Below are 22667 nucleotides of genomic sequence, written 5' to 3'. Positions count from 1 at the left end.
AATAACAACTCTCTCTTCGCCAAGCATTTACTAGAATTCAACCACAGCAGTGACTTTGTCCCGGAGATATTACACACACTCCCAAAAGGATTAAAAATGGACGCTCTCGAGCAATTAGAGATTAGAAGGCACTTGGTGAACCCCAACATGACACTTTGTAATGAGCAATTATTCCCATACCCCTCCCCACTCCTCTCCGAGAAATTAGCCTGGAAATGGTCAAAACAATCCATCAACGCACCTGCGAGCCCCCACCCCCCTCAAATCCTTCCAACCCTCCCCGCCCCCACTCTGTCCTGAGGGTATATATGCTTGCTCTGTCTGTTTTGCAAATTTGTACCTGATGATGCCGCAAGTCGGTGAAACGCATTGTGCCGTATAATAAAATCTGTGGAAAAGTACGAGTCTTTCTATTTCAATAATTGATAAAAAGATCTTTAAAATAAGAAGGGAAAATCGAAATTATAAAAGGTAATGATGGTTTCCACTATGTAATATGGATGAGAACGTTGGGCAAAGAGACTAAAGGACCTAAAGCAAACGGAAATATTGGAAATGAAATTCACTCTCACTTTACGGGACTACCAAAATAGATAAATTGAGGAATAAAGACATAAGAGCAGAGTTAGGTGCTCACTCCATTACCCATTAAATGCTAGAATACAAAGCAAAATGGAAAGAACAAGGAAGGTAGATGACCAGAGAGACAGAATTCCAAAGAAAGCTACGGAATTTAAGCCATCAGGAAAGAGAAGAGTTGGAAGACTTAAGGACCAGATGGTGAAAGTGAAGCCTGAACTATATATGAATTCAGCAAATTCTTAAAAATAAAAACACATAAATCAGGAGGAAAAATTATTCATACCAGCAATAGTCTTATCTTGGCACAACAACCAAGTTTCTCAGTCATCTAAGACTACACTCCATATTCAAGCTTTGAGGGCTTTAAAATCAGCTTGCAGTACGATTCAAGAACCCTATTACAGCTGTCCAGGAATTACTACTAAAAATGTAACTATTCTTTAATCAAATGACTTCGCGCAAGTTGTGAAAATGGAAATAAATATTTATAAGAGAACTCATAATTAGGCTCAAAATTAACCCATTCAGCATTGTTACATACCATATCAACATTCAATGTCTTACTGGTATATAAGGGAAATTCTTCTTGGCAAATTAAACACAAAAATTCAACACAGCATTATTATTTACTATGCAACACTGGTAATATCTGCATATCAAAAATTTGTACATTTTGTATATTGCCATATTACATGAGAAATATACAGTGAGCAAAAGTGTTTAAGTAACTAGAATGTAAGGGTGCTGTGTCATCGAACCTGAAAAATAACCTGACACTTTCCCAAAATCAGGTGATCGCCATTTCATTACATGAAATCACTTATTGTTTTACACCACCTTTTCACATTCAGCAAAAACAAACAAAGCATAGCAATTAAATTTCAAGTGTCAGTTCAGATAAAGGTATTTCTAAAGAGATTACTTTGGCAAAAATATGATAGCATACAGTGTCCTGTAAATGAATAACCTCATATTTAAAAGTCAGTATGAAACATTTTCATATGCAACCCAAGATTAGAAACAGACTGAATTAAAAGTTATAATATTTGTACTTAATGATATTGCAGTTACAAATAAAAATATTGAAATCCATGTAATCTTATGTCAATTGAATTCGATATATGTATCATCAAAATATGATTTTTGAATTTAATAAATGGTTTACTGTAAAATGTGAAAAAATCAATATATAGTACATATACATTCATCCACTTCCATCCACTACCTGATATACGCAAAATTACTAACATATTTTTCCTGGCAGTTGAGCATTTACATACATTTATAAAAACTCACTCTACGACTAGATAAAACAATTTTGCTTCAGTCAAAACATTTCTTAAACCAATATAAAACTTCATAATTCAGTTATTCATATTTACACATACATATATTATCTATATATGTAATTGTCAAACAAATTTCCATCACATACTGTGGAAATAATCATTTCTGCATATGAATCATACATATATATATATATATATATATATATATATATATATAGCTATGCATTCAACATGGGAAGACTTAGATGCCAACAGGATACTCTATTTGCAATAAACATAATGAGAAACATACCATGGGGCCCTCAAAATGTTCCAATTTCTTAAAAGAGAAAAGCACCTGTAAGCTTACCCTGATTATTTAGTTAATTATGACGATATCTAGTAGTAAAATATAATTTTTCATGGCTCTTAGCTCACAATGCTAGTACCACTTGAAAATACACAGAATAGTAGAAAAGTTCTGGCTTGATGCTTGAGCACAGAAAAACTAGGAAATAATAAATTACACCTAGACAATAACAAATTCAAAAACACTTTGAATGTATTTTAAATGCGGTAAACTAAAATGTTTCAAATTAATCACACAATGCAATGCACAACGAAGTGGGTCACCTTTAATTACAGAATTCTGAATGTAATATATTCCACAAGAGAAAGTTATGCATGTATAAAAATCAACCTTCTTTCAGTACCATGTAAGCCTTTAACTTTCTATGAACAAAAATACAGGGATATTTTCAATATTTATGCCTTCAGGGATATGATAAAAGTTTCCATCTGTGGTAAAACAATTCTGAAAGGAAAGACTGTGAGAAGCCAACTTAAAAATAAAACGTCTAATGCATGATTTATATTGACCAACAACATGAATTGTTAAAATCCATTTCTTTAACCATTTGAACCAATATGTTTATGAGACAACTTCATCCAATACATTTTATACAATAAGGGATAACGTGACGCCAACATACCGTTATTCTAACATTATTCTGGGCTATTTAAATTGGCACTAGCAAAGCCAGAGGCACAGCCATTGGGGGACGGGGAGACTAAGGCGCATTTGTGATTATGGAAATAATATTTTTCTTTTACTACAATAATTTCCAAATTTTTTCACTGGTCAATAAACAGTCCCCGGATTGAAATCCTGTTCCTGGCTGCACCATAGAGCATGGCCAATCACGATAAATTTGGTTAGTACCACTCTGGCACTCCAACAAAGTACTTGATTGTACAATCATTTGATGCAATACAGAAATATCACCACATGATTCCTAATTAATTTTCCATGAAGTTACTTCACTACTCTTCCTATGAACGATTAACTTTTACTATTCACAGTAACATATTTTGGGAGATATGAATAGAGGCTCACCATCAACAAACCTGTATTTATTAACATCATGTTTCACAAGTAAATAATTCACCTCCTATGTGATTTTTCTAGACAAAAGGAAAATTACACACTCCATGTCACCAAAGTAAACAATCTGACCTTTAAAACTATATTCACACCACTTATAAGCAATACATATCAAGCTACCAAAATATTAGGGTTTACTGTGATACAACAGCTCTGCTAAACTACTCGTTAACCTCAAATTTCCTAATTTTTGCATAATAATTGTCAAATAAAAACTTAAATGTGATAAAATGTATCTGTTATGTGTATTACTTGTAAACTAATTAAGAAATGTGATGCAACTCGCTGCATATGCCAGTATACACTAGGAGGTTTAAATTCCAAAAATTAATAAAAAAAACCAGGGTCAATATTCAGGCAGAGTGAAAAGTATTCACACAAGATGAAAATTTAATAACAAGGGTAGGATCTAAGGCTAGTCCTAATATGACTTTCCTTTGGCTAAGCTTCCTCCCATTTTGTTTCAGCTAAGTTCTCATTTCAGTTTCTCAGATTACGGAATAGACTAGAGGTTAAACTTGAGAGTAGATATTTGAATAGATCACTTAAAGAGTGACCAAAATGACTGGTCTTGAGAAATGAATTGAGAACAAAACCCTCAGATTCTACTTGAAAAATACTACAATTTCCCTTGGTGAAATTACATAGATATCAAATCTTCATCTTCAGGTTCATTAATTATTTACTCTGCTGAATAATCTAAGTTCAGCAAAATTATTTCCTGAAAGCATAAGCAATGGGCAGTTTAAATTTTTTTAGATAAATTTAACAATTTCATAGATAAATAATATAACAATGATAAAATGGGTGCATTATTAAGTTTTTGCACTACCTATGAAATAATTTCATTCATGTATTTTATTACCTTTGAAAGAAATTGTGATTTGTTTTATAACTTTTGACTTCCCATCAGAATGAGTCCAATTTACAGTTAAATCATATGAATAAAATACAAAGGCATGCTCAATGTAATTCATAACTGAAAATCTACTTTTGAGACGGAAAATAATTATCGTGAATAGCCATAATTTTAAAATGTGTCAATAGAAATTTCATAAAATGTAAAGTAAATGACCTTGGCTCGGCAAGGAAAATTTAGCTAAAATTCTGTTCCCAAATTACTAGAACTCTCTTTGAATTTCATCATGGAATAGGAAATTTTTAGCTTTACTGAAAATGATACCCTTTTGAGAATGGGTGTGATACAATTCTATGATGTATCCACAAAGCTTTTAGCAAATTTTATAAAATTTAATGGTCAAAACTTAGTAGAAGTTGAAAGAATGACTAATGTTTATCTGTAGAACAGTACAGAAATATTGGAAGTCCATTCTTTTATAAAAATTTCTAACTAGTGGATAAATAGTTAGCCAAAGAAATTGAAGTTTTCGAATGATTTCATAGAGAATAAGGTCTTTCCTGCCGTGGCCGAGTGATGCAGGACCAGTACAACAAATACATATAAGTAAAGTGCAGTTCATCTTTTTTTCTAATCATCACCTAATCATCCTTTCAGGGAAGTATGTTTCTACAAGAGATGGCATGAGAAACAGAGTAATTACCTACACCCTTCAATCCCCTCTGATAAGCATTGTATTCTGGATTTTCCAATACCACAACCCTCATGCATCTTCATGGTAACTGCTGAAATTATAGATATACTGGTTGTTAAACACAACCTAGGTCCATTTGGAATAAGTATTGGAACATGATATGCAGAATAGATGTAAAATTGTGAAATTGAATGCAAATACCTAATATTTGTTTATTCATTCAATGGGTATTTAACCTCCAAAATAGTTTCCACAGGCAGTGAGGAAGAGGCATTATCAGATCCATCAGCTTTAGTGGATTCCAATATCTTTGCAGATGAGAACATTTGTACTTTATTATATTAAATACTTGAAAAAATGTCCACCTCATTGACATCCACTAATGATGCCCACTTTCCATTACACGTTATCTTTTATAGTTTTACTTTGTGTGTACCAACATCCATCAAAAATGCATTCAAAATGACTGCAGGTAACTTTTTTCCTCTGCTGTTGCTGTCTATCTCCAAAATTCAATTGAAATTTGGCTATGATTCCTATTAAGAAACCTGAAAAATTAAAGAATAATATGCAAGAGAATGTGTATGACCAATAAAGGCTCATACATTTGGCACTAACAGAAGTGAACTATGCAACCCTTTCTTTTAGCAATGACTTTAAGGATGATGCCAGCATCAAATGCATGGTTAATGTGTCAATGTACTGACTCGTACTCCCGCCTCTCTGTTTTTATATGGAAAAGGTACCAGACCCACAAAATAATCAAGCTTAGTCCAAATTTTAAACTCAAACTCCTGATGCTAAGAACTTGAGAAAAACATGTCTGCTCATCAAGTATGATATGTTGACAACAAAAATATAACAGATGAAACCTGACATATTTCCTAGATTGATGAGACAGCATAATTTTTAAACTGTTCTGGCAGAATATTTCTCAGAAATTACAATGTTTACTGAAAAAGTGTGCATATAATTATTATCACACTTGTATGCTAATGATTTACAAGTTCCACCAACTCTGCTTTATGGCTTTTTAACTAGTACAGTTCCACATTAATGCCGAACACAAATTGATAACTGCATTCTCCTTTTATATCGCTTTTTATATCATATTCCTTGCCTAGTTTTCATTAATTTTCAATTACTAAACCTGAGGATTTAAGTGGACAAATCTTGATTACCTACTACATTAACTGAGTTGAAAGTGTTTCATTGAGTGGTTTCACATAATAATATGCATTACTAAAGTATTAGACATACTTACTCAATATATCCAAAAAAATATTAAAATATTTTCAACAGCATAGGAATCTGATCAGATGTGAATCCTTTTACTGGCCTTCTTAAATATAACTGTCATTAAAATTATTATAGAGTATTTTGGAAATTAGACACAATGTGCCACTTTATATAAAATCATCATGACAGTATAATAAGATATGGAGAAATGGCATTCAAAGTGAGTAATATGTTTCATATGGGTCTTAAATTTAGTATTAAATTTCCAGTAACCAGTAATTAGCAGCAATTGGTGAGTGAATGTAAATAGTTAATCAACTCAGATAGACCAGTGAGAGCTCACTAGTTGACTCAAAGATGGTAGGCTTCAATCTACCTCAAACACCAATCCTGTGCATTGTGATTGGTTTTTCTAAGCTGCATTAACAGTATATTAAGACCTGAGCCACTGCCAAAAAAACTAATAATTACTAGCACTAGAACTACTACTATGAACTACTACTACTACTACCAGTTATTTTCCAAAGTGATATGATGGAGAGAGATATGAGCTGAAGTAAGGTCTAATGGAGCGATTGTTTGAATTATTATATTGTTTGAATTATTATATTGCTTCAATTGCATACAAGCCTTTATCATTGAAACATAATATCCCAAGTGTAACCCACAAATATAATAATGCTAAACATATGGAATAATAAGCCCATGAAAAAACCAGTTCTTTATCTTAAAATGAGTGGATGTGAGGTCATTTAGAGAGAAGTCAACATTTACCTTTCAAATGTTTCTAACTTTGCAACAAGTAAAGTTCAAATGAAAATCATCCATCCAAAATTGTGTGCAGCCAACTCTTAATTCATTTATCAGGGCATGCTATAAACAAACAAGGGCATACCCATAGCTGATATTTACCTCCATGATTTGATATCATTCAGGAGTAAAGAAGTTATCTCTTACTCTTTTGTTATTACCAATGCATCACATTTCAAAGGCGTTTCAATAAGAATTAACACAAATTCAAAGTGTATCAGTTAAATGTATATGAACTGTTAACAATTAGGAATATGTTTGATTAAAACCATGTATAGAACTGCATTTCATTGTTGCAAATATTAACTGAACCATATAAATGCAGCAGTAACAAATGTTGTGATTTGTGCACCTAAATCAGGAATACCTTCATTATATATGTCAAGTGCTTTAACAACAAGAAATGTTTTGTATGAGTAAATATATTACTGAGTTGGCACCTAATAATATCATAAAAAAGAGCACATCTGAGCCTGTCACTGTCACACAATCATCTTTAAATTTTATAAAATAAAGCTTTTAGCTGCTCTTTCAGGTGATTCAGTTATAAGAATAAACCAGCCAGCATATTTTAGAGAAGCCATCCTATAAATTAACTTTAGAGAAAAATATCACATTCACCATCATTTAATTGTTTCCTCTTGGGAAGCCAACAATTAGAATGCCATTTTGAGATAATATCATCCAGGCCGTCCAGATCTTAGATAACAGATCTCCCCTGCCTTGTGCTTAATTGTTAAACTCTGGTCCCAATTCAGGTCCCATGTGATACAATTAAAAATATTGCTTTAAAAACCTGTATCTTTAAAAATCAACCATTGTGCTCACAGGAAGCATTTCTTTCCTCAGACACTGATCCTAGTAAAGAGTCAGTGGCTTGGGATTCAATATTTACAACTGATGATCCCATCTCTGCCGGAGAAGGTTCTTCCTCTGTGGACTGTTGAGGTGGCTGGACTGAAATGGAGGGCGGAGGTGGTAGATTCAATGGTGTGCCGGCACTTGCACTAGGAGAGTTGATGGTGGCAACCACATGTGTGGATGGCATCTGATTTAATGCCTGTGATGAGATGTCTTCATGTGACACATAAGGAGGAGGAGGGCCCTCTCTGGGTGGAGCTGACATAACCTCACAATATGGAGGAGGATCCACTGGTCGGCCCACAAACTGAACACCATTGTTAATGTTGTATGTCACAAGAAGACTGTGTGGGTTCTGATTTGCCATGCGGGAACTTTGACTGGGATCCCTACCACTGCCCGGAGGGAGACTTGTGGCAGCATTCAGGTAAACATCTAGATCATAGAGCTGGAGTGAATGCAAAGGGGAATTTGGTGCAGGGTCAATGGGTTGATGATGGGTAAGTAGGGAGTGTGTAGCACTATTCCTGGGCAATGCACCACCTGGAAACCGTCCACCATTATTTGTTAGCCGACTACAACGCATCCTGTGTGAAGGGGTGACAGAAGCAATTCCCCCAAGGGTAGACGAGCGCTTCATGTGAACACGGCAAATAGCAACCACCAATATGGTGACAATGAACATGAATGCCATGGCACATCCTGCATAATAAAGAAAGACCACAACACTCCATTAAGAACACATTAAGGCATTAAATCAGGGACTCAAAAGTCAACTGAGCTAGTCTGGTGGACAACATTCTCCTCTACCACCTAAGATCATGGGGTTCTCAACCTTGCCTTTTGCAAGGATTTGGCCCAAACTTTGGTAGTTTGGTTCCTGGTAAATCTGATGGCATATCAAACAGCCTACAGATTCCCAAGACACAGGGACCTCCATAAAAACATGAAACCATATTAATTTTGAAAGCACAAAATATTGAATGTTAGAGAAAAACAACCATTCCCATTATGGGGCAATTTATACTCCTAAGTATTCTCACTCAAAGAACTGAATGAATGCCTACTGATTACTATTGCAGCAGAAGGTGGGGAGTTGTTTCATATTGCAACACTTGATTCACTCAATTAAAACCATGAAAGCCTCTTCTTTGTACAAAGATGTAGTAAGACAGTCCTTTACCTCCCAGCAAAATACAAAACAGGTTAGTCATTAGGTTAAACATTTATATTAAATTTGAAAGAATGAATACCAAAATTATTCATCCTTCCAATTACCACTATCTATTTTCATGAAAATAACCTTACTTTTCCAAAATTACAGGCTGTACAGTCAATTTCTATAAATTTCACAAGATTTCTCCCTTTCCCAGTTTTTTCCACATTTACAAGGACTCAAGAACTTTTGGCCATTCCAAGTAAAATGTATTTAGAGATTACATTTTGAGGGCCAAATTTGAGCAACAACACTGACAGTCAACTTCAAATTCGAAACAATTAGAGGCAAATTTCAATGCATGTGCCTAAAACATCCCAAGAAAGTTGGATGGATGTGGTTCACATTTTTTTCACTCATGGAATTGATCTTAGATTTCTTATCCCAGTTCTCAACCCTATTATTTTTAAACTCAATTTTTGTTTCAAGGCAAAATTAAAAAATCAAGTTAAATGTTTATTGAAGGGTCACCACATGTTATGTTCATTAATTTTTTTTTTAATTTAATCAATTCATTTACTTCTAATGAAATTTGTTTTGATTAGTGCCCATCCTCCTCATTCCAAAACAGTTTTCTACTGATAGGAGAAAAGTGAATATTGGAATCAAAATATCAAAGATGTTAGTAAAGAAAAGCAGATCTGTCTTATGCTTAACCATCTTACAACCCAAAATGAATGTATTCTCTTCACCAGAGGAATGGTTGTAAGGAAAACCTTTTCGAAAAAATAATTGCAATTCAAACTACAAATATCTTAATGATAAATCAACAATACTTATTACACACCATCCTCCCCTACCTAGTAAAGTTATTTTATTTAATGCTCCCACCTTTATTTTTTATACAAATTAACTCACATATATTTAATAGGGAGAGTTATAAAAATAAAGGCCAACGTACCAATCACAGTATAAATCGTGGTTTGCAAAAAACCCATGTCACTATACCGTTGCTGTTCTGATAAGTATCCATGGTCATTATCCACATATGCTGAAATGAAAGATAAAAAAGAATTAAGAAATAAAGAGTTCAAAATAATGGGCAAACTTTATTGATAAGAATTTTCATGGTCAAGATTTTGAAATTCAAACCAAAAAAAATCAAAATCACAAAAAAAATATTTTTCACATAGCATATTAAATTAGGGCTATTCCAAGAATATTGATCATATTTTTTTAACTGCATAATTTACTGTTGAAGCATTCAATTTTATATTATAATGTCTGCATAATGTTCAATGTACCTATATGGTACAAGTTTCTTGATTTGACTACAGCAGTGCATCTGTCAGAGCTGTTGAAAGTTTAAACAAATTCTGGCCAACCAAACCTGTTTCTGAGAATGAAAAACACTTTCTATGAATTAATTTCTTCATATTAGGGAACAGGAAAAGTCACATGGGAATATGTTTGGATTAGAATGAAGAAAATTAACACACTTCACTTAGAGTTTCATGAGATATTAGGTAACGGCATTCTCAAGTTACATTCCTATAGCACACTTCATTCATAGTTGTGCATACCAGTATGACATGGGGATACATCATTCCCTGAATATAAAAAAATTATACGACAATAATTTTCCCAGCTGAGCACATGATGATATTCCCTCCCCTTTTCAAACATTTAAAACCATCTACTAGCTGTGCAATAGGGACGAACACATTCTTCACAAGCCTCCTGTAAAATTAAATATGCCTTGGCTGACGATTTGTACAGGTGAAAGCAAAGCCTTAATGCAGCATATTTCTTATAAGGTGTTACCTACATCATTGCTGTAGGAGAACTAAAAATTTCAACTTGCAATGGCTGCTTCTGATGTAACACCAGAGTCAACTCAACACAATTTGAATCATATATCATAAATCAATCTTACAATATAACATAAAATTAAAGTTTTTCACAATGAATTATATGAATAAAAAAACATATGATCACACTTTATTGAGCAACCCTCATCACCAGGAGATATGATAAATCACTTTCACTTATTGAAGAATATCATATCATTTGCTATTAACATTTATGGTAGTACTGTAGACAAAACTCATCATTGTCATTTCAGAAAAAATCAACAATTTTTTTCTCAATCACATTTGATTGTATTAACATTTTATTTATTTGTGAGCAGATTTTTTAGGCATAAATTCCTTCCGGCATATTCTTTCATTCCTGAATCCTGAGAAACATTTGTCAAGAATTTCGGAAAACTTCGCTTTGTTTTATGAATGGTCAAACCTTAAAAAATGACTGGTTTTTGGATTTGTGTATTATGACCATTGAATCACATTCAAAAGTGTCAAAGATTAACTGGTTCTTGGTTTATTTGGTTTGTAATTGCTGGCTTTTATTGGCAACCCTCTAGATATGCACCACTTTGATTGAAACTTCTTTATTTTCTGCATTACAACAGTTCAGTTTCATCTATATTATAAAAATGTTCACAGTAAAAGTTGAAATTAAAATATAAATTCCTGCGGTCAAAAATAAAAAACTACAACAAATAATCATTGGGCACCTCCACTATAATATCCTCATAATATTTTAGCTAATTCTTTGCTAACATTATTGTGTATTATTTAAATTATCTCATAAAAATAGATGGAGAAGTAATAAATTTTAAATATCTTAACATATATAACTAAAAATATATATGTAGAATTTAACTACACCACAAATGATCTCAGCAGTCCAAATACCTACTCTAATCAATATGCATTTAATAAAATTCCACTGAACCCAAAACACACAATTAATTTTGTTAAGTCAACACTTAACCAAAAAATACAAAAGGATGCAGTATATTAACAATGAGCTACTAGCCCTATCACAAATTTTTGTTTATACTTCCAGTGAGTCTGGTTTGCAGTCAAATATTAATCCAAGGCTCCTCCCTCAGGGAAAGGAGAAAGAACCAACAACCTGAACTTCATAGGAGATGACTGCTATGATCCACTGCATATTTAGGGAGTCAATTCACCCTGGTGCAGGATTATGGAGGTTGGGAACAAAAAGGAAGGAGAAAAAAAGGAGATGATTGCATGGGCTAACCCATTGCCTACACAGTGACCTCAAGGATTTGCTGAAGTGAAACTCAAGGAGAGGAGAAAAGTGTTATTGCTGATTGACTTTCCTTTTTGGCACAGGAATTTTATACTCTCCCAAACTTTTCATTAGGTCAAAGAATACACACTTCACATGGTGACCTTGACAATAATCATGTGTAGCTCATTTCCAGGGGGAAGAATGGGGGGCAAAATGGTAGGTAGCCTTTTGAGTTATGGGGGGCAGGAGTTAGGATGACATTACCACCCACAGAAGAGGAGAAACACGAAAATTCTACACGTCAACTTACTGCTCTAACCTCAAAGCCCTATTGAGTCAACAATCGAAATGCTTCCAAGCATATTGAGGGACTCAAAAGTGTCAGCAATTTTTCTATTGAGGTCATCCTATTGCTCCAAAAGGATAGGTAAGAAGGAAAGAGGAGCACTATGATGGCTTTTTCTCCGAAGATTGACGCATGCCTATCTCTTGTGGGCATCCCGATCCCTACTCGAGGTGCTTCATGGAGAACATTTTCAGTGAGTAAGCAGTATCTCAGATGAGACGTTCAACTGCGGACCTCTTGGCACCTTTTGTTCAGAGTAGGCTAAAGCCAACACCAAGTTTCTCTCCACCCTTCCTCCTTCCTTGTCCATTCCTAATGACTCAAATGACATCAACCGTCAATCTCCTTCCTCAATAACTCATACTATTACTATCTTTCATGTGTAAAAAAAATATTGAACACGAAACCTTGCCAGGACTAAAGATGCAATGTGCAACATAAATATTCCCGAAAACAAAATAAACACTACATTTCACTTGAATACCTTGTGCTAGCCAAGTTTTGGGTTTCAAGGTAATCTAAAGGCTAAAATCATATCCACAAGGAACATGTTAACTAAAGCAGAATAAAATAAAGATAAGGATCATGGGGGATTCTATAATAAGATTCAGCGGAGAAGTTTGCAAGGAAGGCGGGGCAAGGGTAAATTGCTTCCCAAGTATACTACCTTGATCAAAAATTTCCCGGAATAACCACCGTGTGGCGCTCCCATCGTTCCGATTTGAGTTCTGTTTTTTTTTGTTAAATTGGTACATCTGTTGTTGATATTCCCTTTAAATCTTAGTGTCATAACTTGACATTTGCAAAAGTTACGTAGCCAAGAGTACATCTATCTCTGTGTGTGTTGGCGATTTTTTACAATTGCAGAAATGGATTTAAATTTGCAACAACGAACTTGTATTAAATTTTGCGTAAAAAACGGATTTAGTGGCGCACGGACGTTGGAAATGTTGGAAAAGTGTTTCGGCAACGATTCTCTAAAAAAAACGGTCGTTTACCAGTGGCACGAGCGGTTCAGAAGTGGTCGTGAGTCAATCGAAGATGATGAACGCAGTGGCAGACCATCGACATCGAAAGTCGGTGAAAAAATTGATAAAGTAAAAGAAATGTTGGTCAATAACCGCAAATTAACCATCAGAGAAATAGCGGAGGACTTGAACATTGCCTATGGATCCGCCCAAGACATTGTGGTTAATGATCTGGGTTTCCGTCGTGTAGCATGCCAAAAGACCTCAATTTCATGCAAAAAAGAGACCGTGTTGACGTCGCAAAAGACATGATTTGCGAGGCTGAATCCGATCCCACATTCATCAAAAGGATCATTACTGGAGACGAGACGTGGGTTTATGAGTACGACACGCAATCCAGACATCAGGCAAGTGAATGGCGTTCACCAAATGAGCCGAGACCAAAAAAACCACGTCGTTTTCAGTCAAAAAAGAAGGCAATGCTGACGGTTTTCATGGATTACAACGGTGTAGTGCATCATGAATTTTTGCCAGAAGGCCAGACAGTAAACAAAGAGTATTATTTGGGCGTTATGAGACGTTTGCGTGAAGCAATTCGCCGAAAGAGACCAGAAATGTGGGCAGAAAACTCGTGGATTTTGCACCATGATAACGCACCGTCGCACACTGCTATCATTATTCGTCATTTTTTGACGAAAAATGCAACAAATACCATCCAACAGCCACCGAATTCACCTGATTTGGCTCCCTGTGACTTCTTTCTGTTCAATCGAGTTAAAAAACCATTACGGGGAACGCGTTTTAGCAGCCGAGAGGAAGTAATGGAAAAATCGCAGGAAGCACTGATGGACATACCGAAAACCGAATATAAAAAATGTTTCGAGGATTGGATCAAGCGCTGGCATAAGTGTGTTGCAGTCGATGGGGATTACTTTGAAGGGGACAATATAGATTTAGATGAATAAACTTGTATTTTTAATTTTCTGAATAAATTCCGGGAAATTTTTGATCAAGGTAGTAAGAACGGAGCAACTGCAACACAGAATTGAGGAGATGGAGGCTGAGCGGGAAGAGCAAGTGGTGATCCTACACGTTGGCACAAACGGATGTTCGAGGTGACTATGCACTTGGATTGGTGTCGGATTTGGCCATGGCAGCAGGGAAGGAATTTAAAAAGGCAAACATAGTGATCAGTGGAATCATAAGAAGAAAAGATATTTGGGACCACATAATCAACTATAATAACGAGGGAATAGACTGGGCGTGTCAAATACTAGGTTTATTCTTGGCTGATATGAACTGTTGGATTAACGATTGCCATTTTGGGGTAGATGGTGTCCATCTTAACAGAGGGGATTACCATAAACATGGAAAACTACTAGGCAATTACATGCAGGAAGCAGGGAAACATAGGTATCAACCGAGGCGATTTGGAAGTGGAAATCAACAACCACCACAGAGGCAAAATTACTAACTGTGCAACAGTCTCATTCTATGGGAGAGAGACCACAAAAGAGTCTATCAGACGAAGAAGAAGAATTGAAGCAGGGACCCGAAGTGGAGAGCAGAGGATACCACGTGAGCAGGAAGACGGGGAATGGCAAGGAACAACAGGATTTGTAGCGAGCAGAGTGATGCCTAGTCACTCTACAAGCAGACCCAAGGATGGGTAAGGTATAGACGGTAAAATTGAAGGTAAGGGCTTAAATATCCTCCAGGTGAACTGTAGAACTATCCTCAACAAAACTAGGGAATTTGAGACTGTAATAGATGTGTGTAATCCCAACATCATAATTGTCACAGAATCTTGGCTTAACGATAGCATTACATCTGCCAAAATTTTTCCGTCAAATTACAATGTCTATAGAAGGGATAGAGGTGGGAGGGGCAGAGGAGCATTCATTTGTGTTTGTAGCAACATAATAGGCTTTTTAGATTGGCAACAAAGTGGCTGTGAGATGTGTGTAAGGATACGTGAAGCAGAAAATAGCAAATGGTTGAAGATAACTGCTCTGTATAGAAGTCCTAGCAAAGATATGCACTCACTGGAGATCCTTGCCGACTATTGCTCTGAAAACCCCCAAGATAAATAACATCATAGCCGGGGATTTAAACCTTCCAGAAATATGGTGGGGGGGGGCAAAATAGCAGGGAGCAGGCAGGCACAAGACCAGGTAAATTGCCGTATCAACGAAGAAGGGTTTTACCAGGTAGTAAATAAGCCCACTAGGGAAGAAAACACCCTTGAAGTTTTTCTCTTTAGACCTACAAACCCTTTTGTTAGGACAGATGTTTTTCCAGGAATAAGTAACCATGCAGCAGTGTGTTCAGATGGTTTGGTATAGATCAACAAAAGGAGCTATGGGGATGAAAAGAATATTTGGCAATATACCCGGGCAGATAGGTAAGAGTTTCAGAAATTTTTAAGAGGCAAGTTTTCGGGATGGGAAGGTAGTGGAGTGACCATCGAGAAAACATGAGAAACATTCAAAGTAATAATTCTTGAAGGGCAAATAAAGTATGCTCCCATAAAAAATTTGAAACAGAATACAGATCTGGAGTATTACGACAAAACCATTAAAAAACTCAAGAAAGCAGTAAGAAAGACACACAGATTAAAGAAGGAAAGTAAAGAAATGTCACAGCATTACAGCACCTTGGTCTGCAACCTAAATAGGGAAAAGAAGAAGGCAAAGGAAAAATTTCTAATCAATGCAATTTCGAAAGACAATGCAAGGAAACTCAATGAATACATGAGAAAGAGGAAAGACAACAGGGAATGCGTGAACATATTAAAAACTAACAATAATGGAATTTTAACCGACACTGCGGAAATAGCAAATATTTTCAACTCCAGCTTTACGGATGTTCATCAAGGAATAGAAAACAAAAAGAACAATAAGGCTTGCCTATATAGCTCAGAAACGACAGAGAACTTCATCAGGTTAACAGTACAAAACAGCTCACTTCCCTCAACAAATTCTATTATCATTGAGGACTTGCATTTTGTGAAAAATATAAGGAAGATGAGGAAAAATAAGTCTATGGAGCCAGATAATATATCAATTGACATTCTAAAACTGGGTGATACCGCATTGGCTTTGTACCTGAGTCACCTATTCAAAGTAGCTTAAAATAATGATGCCTTGCCTAGTGATTGGAAAAAAGCAACCATTACTCCAATTTTCAAGAAAGGGGATAAAACAATAGCCAAGAATTAGAGACCATTAAGAATAACATCAGTTGTTTGCAAAATAATAGAAAAAAGAATGGCTGACTACATTCGAGAATGGTGGCCAAGAGATAGATGGCTATTCAAACACCAACATGGGTTTTGAACGGGATACATGTGTGAGACACAGCTTTTGGGATAAAGCTAATATATCGGCGACGCAATAGATGAAGGAAAGTATGTTGATGCAGTAATCGTTGATTTTTCGGCAGCTTTCGACCAAGTGCCTCAAGATAAATTATTGTTAAAGTTGGAGTCATTACCATTGGATTTGAGGGTATTTTTGAACAGGCAGAATTCAAAAAGTAAAAATAGGGGATGCATTTTCAAAAGAGGCAAATGTTACAGCAGGAGTTCCACACGGCAGTGTTCTAGGGCCATTACTCTTCCTCATTTAAGTAAAAAATCTACTAAACAATTTAAATTCCCAAATAAGACTCTTTGCTGATGATTGCATTATAAACAGACGGGTAGAGCATGTAAATGACTGCTTAATACTACAAAAAGACATCGACTGCCTTGGTGACTGGGTTACAAATAATAATATGGGCATTAATGTTAGTAAGAGTAAGCATATAAATTTTTCAAATAAAAAGAATGCACAAAAAGATATTTACACCCTCTTTGGAAAAAGAATCCCATGTAGCAGTCATTGCAAATATTTTTAAGCATTTACTTAACTAGCAATCTTGGGTGGGGAGTCCAAGTAGGTAATGTGACGTGGAAGGCATTTAAAGTACTTCATTGGGTAATGACAAATTTAAGCAGAAGTAGTATAGCCACTAAAAAAATGCACATAAGGTACTGGTCAGCCCTATCCTATAATACTTGTCTATAGTATGGCATCCATATGAGGTGGAACATATTAAAAAGATAGAAAAACTTCAAAGAAAGGCAGCAAGATATGCACACGGAAGGTACAAAAGAACAGAGAGTGTCACAGTAATGTTGGATATACCGAAATGGGAAAGTGAAAAATAGAAGATAAATGAGTAGGTTAGGCTCGATGCATAGAATTGTTAAAAATTATGAGGCGTGGGAAGATTTATGGAAAGTGATAGAAAAACCAAACTTTAAGGGAAAAAACGACCACAGTTTAAAAATTAAAATAAGAATGCAAAAAAACAAATAGAAAAAATAATCTTTTTAAAACAGAACTATTACTGATTGGAACCAGCTGCCTGGAGATTTGTTTGAGCTCTTCCATCCAATTTTATGAGTTTTAAGCATAAGTGTAAAGCAGCCACTGGGTGATAAACTTCATTGATCAGCAGTTATTATACTAATGTACTTATTAAAACATTGTTTGTATGTGATGTGCACGGCATGAGATGCTGTATTTCAAAAGTGAATGATGTGTTAACAGCACATGATTTTGAATGGTGTATGAAATTGAAGTGCGTAATTATGGATGGAGTGCAGCAATGGTCGGGGCATTGTAGGTACGGTGTGAACCTAGCCCTTGTGTGATGGTAAAGGTGTGGTTGGTAATTTAAAAGTTTCATTGTATATATGAGCATTTTGTCTTGTATCTGTTATTCTGAATAAAATTGATTTGCTTAAGATGGCAGTGATAATCACTTAATTTTACACCTTCATCACTTATAAATCATTTTAAATTTCTAATATTAACCAATAACTTTTGTGAAATTTAATTTGTGCTATTATTCAAAGTTATAAATTATATTGAGAGTAGCTTTTTCTTTTTCAAAGTTATTGCAAATCATTATACAAATCTAAGCCATAGTCAATGGAAAAATCACACGCGCCGGTAAATGTATTTGATTGTCAAAACAGGAAGTGAAAATGTTGATTTTGCAAATATGAAATGAAGATGGTATCTTGGGGAATGATGAAAGCTAATATGGAACCAGTACCATAGTGCTGATTCAAAAGAGAGTTTCCTAATTAGAGCTAATGTGAAAGAGAACCACTCTGCATCTCAAGAAGCATAATGATTCACAAGGCTCACTTTAATGGAAATAAGAGAATTTGTGTAGATTTAATGGACTTATTGAATGGAAGTCCACAGTTTGCAGGTTTATCCCCAGGAATAGGTGTTCACTGTTACATTTTTCTCTATAAATACATACACACAGCAGCATATGCTATATATCACAATAGAATTTAAGTACTCACTTGCCCAGTATTAATGTAGTGCTAAAATAGCACAGCAATTGAACCAGCCAAACACGATGCCATTAGAAATAATTTTTGTTATTTTACTACAAACCAGATATTTTTTCAAGTCCAATAAGACCAATTTATTCACCCCTTTGATTTCAAAATAATGAGATTTTACTATGCATGCATTGTGAGCAATGAATGGAATATAAGTTATTATATTTATTAGCAATAAAACAGGAATTTTCCATTACACTTCATGATTAATATCATATACTTACATTTATGCCACTGTGAACAGCAAGTGGGTTTCACTTTGGCAGTACAATTTGGATCATTAAGTTGATCACAGCACCAATTTTTAGGGATGCATCGCCCATCATCACAATTTATTCTTCCCAGGCATGCATTCGGCCCTATTTTTAAAAGCATACACAAATTCAATTTTTAATGCTGGAGAAAGGAGACAATGTAAACTATTATCATAATTAGTCACAGTTTATTCCTTCCAGGCATGCATTAGGCCTTACTTTTAAAAGCATATATGCACATAAAAAAATAAACCATAAACACAGCAATCAACCCTAAAGTTGGTTTGGTAGGTGATGTTAGAGTTCACCCAGTACTAAGCCCAACGGCATGTGAAATTCACACATCAGGGTAAGAGGGGCAATTCTTTTCCCTGTGTCGGCTATGGTTTCCCAGGAAGACCTGGAACCCGAAAAATCACCAAGCTTAGATGGAGCTGAGGGTGCCCAGAGAGGCTTGCCTGGTAATCAAACCCGGGCTCTCCGTCAGTAGTCCAACGCTCTATCCCTGGACTACTGCAACCCCTATATGCACATATATAATGCCTAATACTGGAGAACTAAACCATAGTAATTCTTCCCAGGCATGAATTGGGCCCTATTTTAGAACCACATACATATACAATGCTGAATTCTGAAGAATTAACACCATAGGAAATAATATCAGAAAGCATTTAATAACATGCAACCATAAAAACAAGGAAGCAAGTACCCATTTACGAGAATTTTTTATAGGTGAGCCATTGTAATTCATTCAAGAGTCATTAAAATAATTTATCTCAATTGTAATTTCATCAGTATCAGAGTATATGTAACATGTGTAAATACATATAGGCTATTTGTTTCCTTCAACTATATCTACATCAGGAACATCGCATAATTCTCATGTAATATCAGTAAATATAATAACTTTATCACTCCCTTCATTATTGAGTCCTGACTTATGTAGTGGAAGAAGAATTCTGACACCACAGTAGCTAAATGTGTGGGAAAAGGGTAGGAATGCCAGATGACTTCAGGAAGCATTTCCAAAATATCCAATGGAGGACCAGCTCAAAGGTGATGCAACTTTCAGTAAATCATGGAATCATCAATTTCACTTCCCCTCCTAATGACCAGGAAATTCCACACCCCTAAAATGCTAGCACATGTGACCTGAACTTAAGCAATTATTTCTTAGGCATGTTGTATAGAGAGGGACAGGGAATTAGGGCAGAGATCACAAGGTTTTGCAGCTTGCTGGTCAAAAATTTTGCTGTACAGCATTGTTGGATTTCATTATTCAACATAACAATTGCGCAAAAGATTTTGCCACTGTCTTAAAAACTAAAGATTACTTTTTGCTGTTTTCTAGATTGTAATATGATTTGATGTTTCTTAATAGCTTGTTTTGTTTATCTAACACAATTTCTAGTAAGCCTGCAGTTATATTAATGTTTTCAGCAGAAGCTAATTTTTAAAGAAGCTATAGTAGGCATGTTTTTGTTTCTTTGTCTATTAGTGTGAGCTAGCATAAACCGGGCAGAGTGTAACTCTCCATTGTTCAGAAACACCTTTTTCTCATGCAGTACTCATGATGCAGCACAATTGGCATAATTTAAAAGGCAATTCAGTTTTCTGTCAAATTTAAAAAAAGTACTTTTCATATCTATGAAATTTAAAACTGTAATCAGGAAAAATTATTGTTGATCAAAGAAATTTAGGAGAGATCAAGGTTCTAAAAATTTCTAAGAAAATCTAAGCATCATTCTAAGCAAATATCAACATTTTATTGAATATGCCCATTAATGGGCATAAAAAGACTGAACCCTTAACCTTACTTTTATGAAAACAATGGAGTATTTTCGTGGTTACTATTTGAAGTCTCCAACAAGTTTTGTGCACATTACTAAGAGATAAAAAAGTGCTCAAAAAAGAAAAATATATCACTCCTCTAAGTATTTACCATCACTATTATAATACCCTGTATATGGACGCCTTTAACGCAAAGTTCCTGGCATTTGCTAGATGAAAATTTTAGGAAACCGCTGATTACACTGTTTACTGGATAGGGGACAAGTTTTTATTAAATTACATTAGGAATGGTTAAATTACTTTGCAACCATGGTCTTATTATAGTTGGCCAAAGCAGAAAATCTTCCAAATTTAGTGAAAATACTTTAAGTGTACCAGAAGGTTGACTTCACAAGAGATTAAAATTTAGTCTCACCACAATTCACTTTTGCTTCATCAGCCCCACTTTCACAATCAACATGCCCATCACACTTGTAGCGGCGGGGTATACATTGTCCAGGAGAGCATGAAAACATCTTATCGTTACAGATCTTTGGGCTGTAACTTTTCTCTGTTGGTAAATAATAGTGAATTACTTTTCATTAACTGCTAAAAAATAAATTAAATAGTTATCATAAAAGTTACGATTAAAATTGGCCTACTGTTTTTAACATTGACAGTGACAGCTTCCTTAATTTTAACTTCATCACCCAATTTTGCTTCACAATTGTAATCACCACTATCAGACACTTTCAAGTTTTGCACGACCAAGGTCAAAGTATTAAGTCCTCCTCCGATCGTAACTCGGTTTTGACTGAAATGAAATATGAAACATCATTAAAAAGAACTTTGCTATAATCATAAAATGTTCATGATTAATATTTAAGTTTACATTAAACTCCCTATTCAGCCAAGGGTTGACACTGACATCCAAATTCAATTTGGATATCAGTGACAAAGGAATATTGTATCACATTCAGGCACACTCAAAATGTAATTGATAAAAGAGCTTGCAGCGCAATGGCGTTGCGCCATATTACCTACAACTACAGTAGGTAAGTGTACTAAAAGATATCCTAGTAAAAAGCTGCTTTAGGATGCATGCATTTACTTCAGATTATAATCACGTTGACAGTAATATTTATGCTATGATTATCTGGCGAATATTTTGGATCACGTTTGGACATGAAAACAAGGGATGTATTCTTCCACGGTTGCCACTTCCTTCCTCTGATATTGTACCATCAATGAGAAGGTGATTTAGCACTATCGGGCGTCTATGCCACTAATTAAAATCAAACTAATTCAAAAATATTCTACATGCTCACAACTTACCTATTTAGAGGAGTGAACGGGAGGTCCCAATGAAGATTATATTGTGGCAAAGAATCTGTTTCAGATATGGCACTGCATGTTACATTAAGGGTTTCTTCAGCCTTTTTAGATATAAAATTCAATCCTTTGGACTTGAGAGTGGGAAAAATTACAAGCTCCACCTTAACATTTTCTTCGGAGCCTACAAGGAAATAATAATTGTTGTGAAAATCAATAAAGAAAGAGCTATTCTTCAAAATTTGATATTTTTACAAAACTAACACAAGCATCGGTCAAACATTTACCAACTAATAATGGCGCTTTGCGGCTCTAAATTCACGAAAAATATTACCTATGTGGGAAATATGAATTATTTTCATGCTATTAAACAATATGATGCTCACCATTAGCGTTAAACATCAAGGAAAATAACAAAAACAACAAATTACGACCCATTTTTTGTCACGGCAGATCAAATTCATTTTGCGCACATCATTTCTTTCATTTTTTTTACGGAAGGCGGACGGCAGAAGGGTTGGTATTTCTCTACTCCTCCCGTTTCACAAGTTGCCAACATTATAAAT

General features: G+C 35.1%; 1 protein-coding gene across 1 annotated transcript; it reads right to left on the bottom strand.

Annotated features, from left to right (window-relative positions):
- Positions 1-1207: 1207 nt before the first annotated feature.
- Positions 1208-22630, bottom strand: LOC139687855 (low-density lipoprotein receptor class A domain-containing protein 3-like). The gene is made up of 7 exons (XM_071585188.1): positions 22488-22630; positions 22105-22285; positions 21432-21583; positions 21206-21340; positions 18970-19104; positions 9875-9964; positions 1208-8459 (listed from the first exon to the last, which is right to left on the bottom strand). Exons 1-7 carry the CDS (start codon positions 22537-22539, stop codon positions 7708-7710), a joined length of 1497 nt encoding a protein of 498 aa, XP_071441289.1. The 5' UTR covers positions 22540-22630; the 3' UTR covers positions 1208-7707.
- Positions 22631-22667: the final 37 nt, after the last annotated feature.

The sequence above is a fragment of the Hetaerina americana genome, unplaced genomic scaffold, assembly GCF_022747635.1.
Source record: "Hetaerina americana unplaced genomic scaffold, ioHetAmer1.1.p SCAF_2, whole genome shotgun sequence".
NCBI lineage: Eukaryota > Metazoa > Arthropoda > Insecta > Odonata > Calopterygidae > Hetaerina > Hetaerina americana.
The sequence above is the reverse complement of the archived record's forward strand: the minus strand, read 5'-3'. Positions and strand labels throughout refer to the sequence as shown.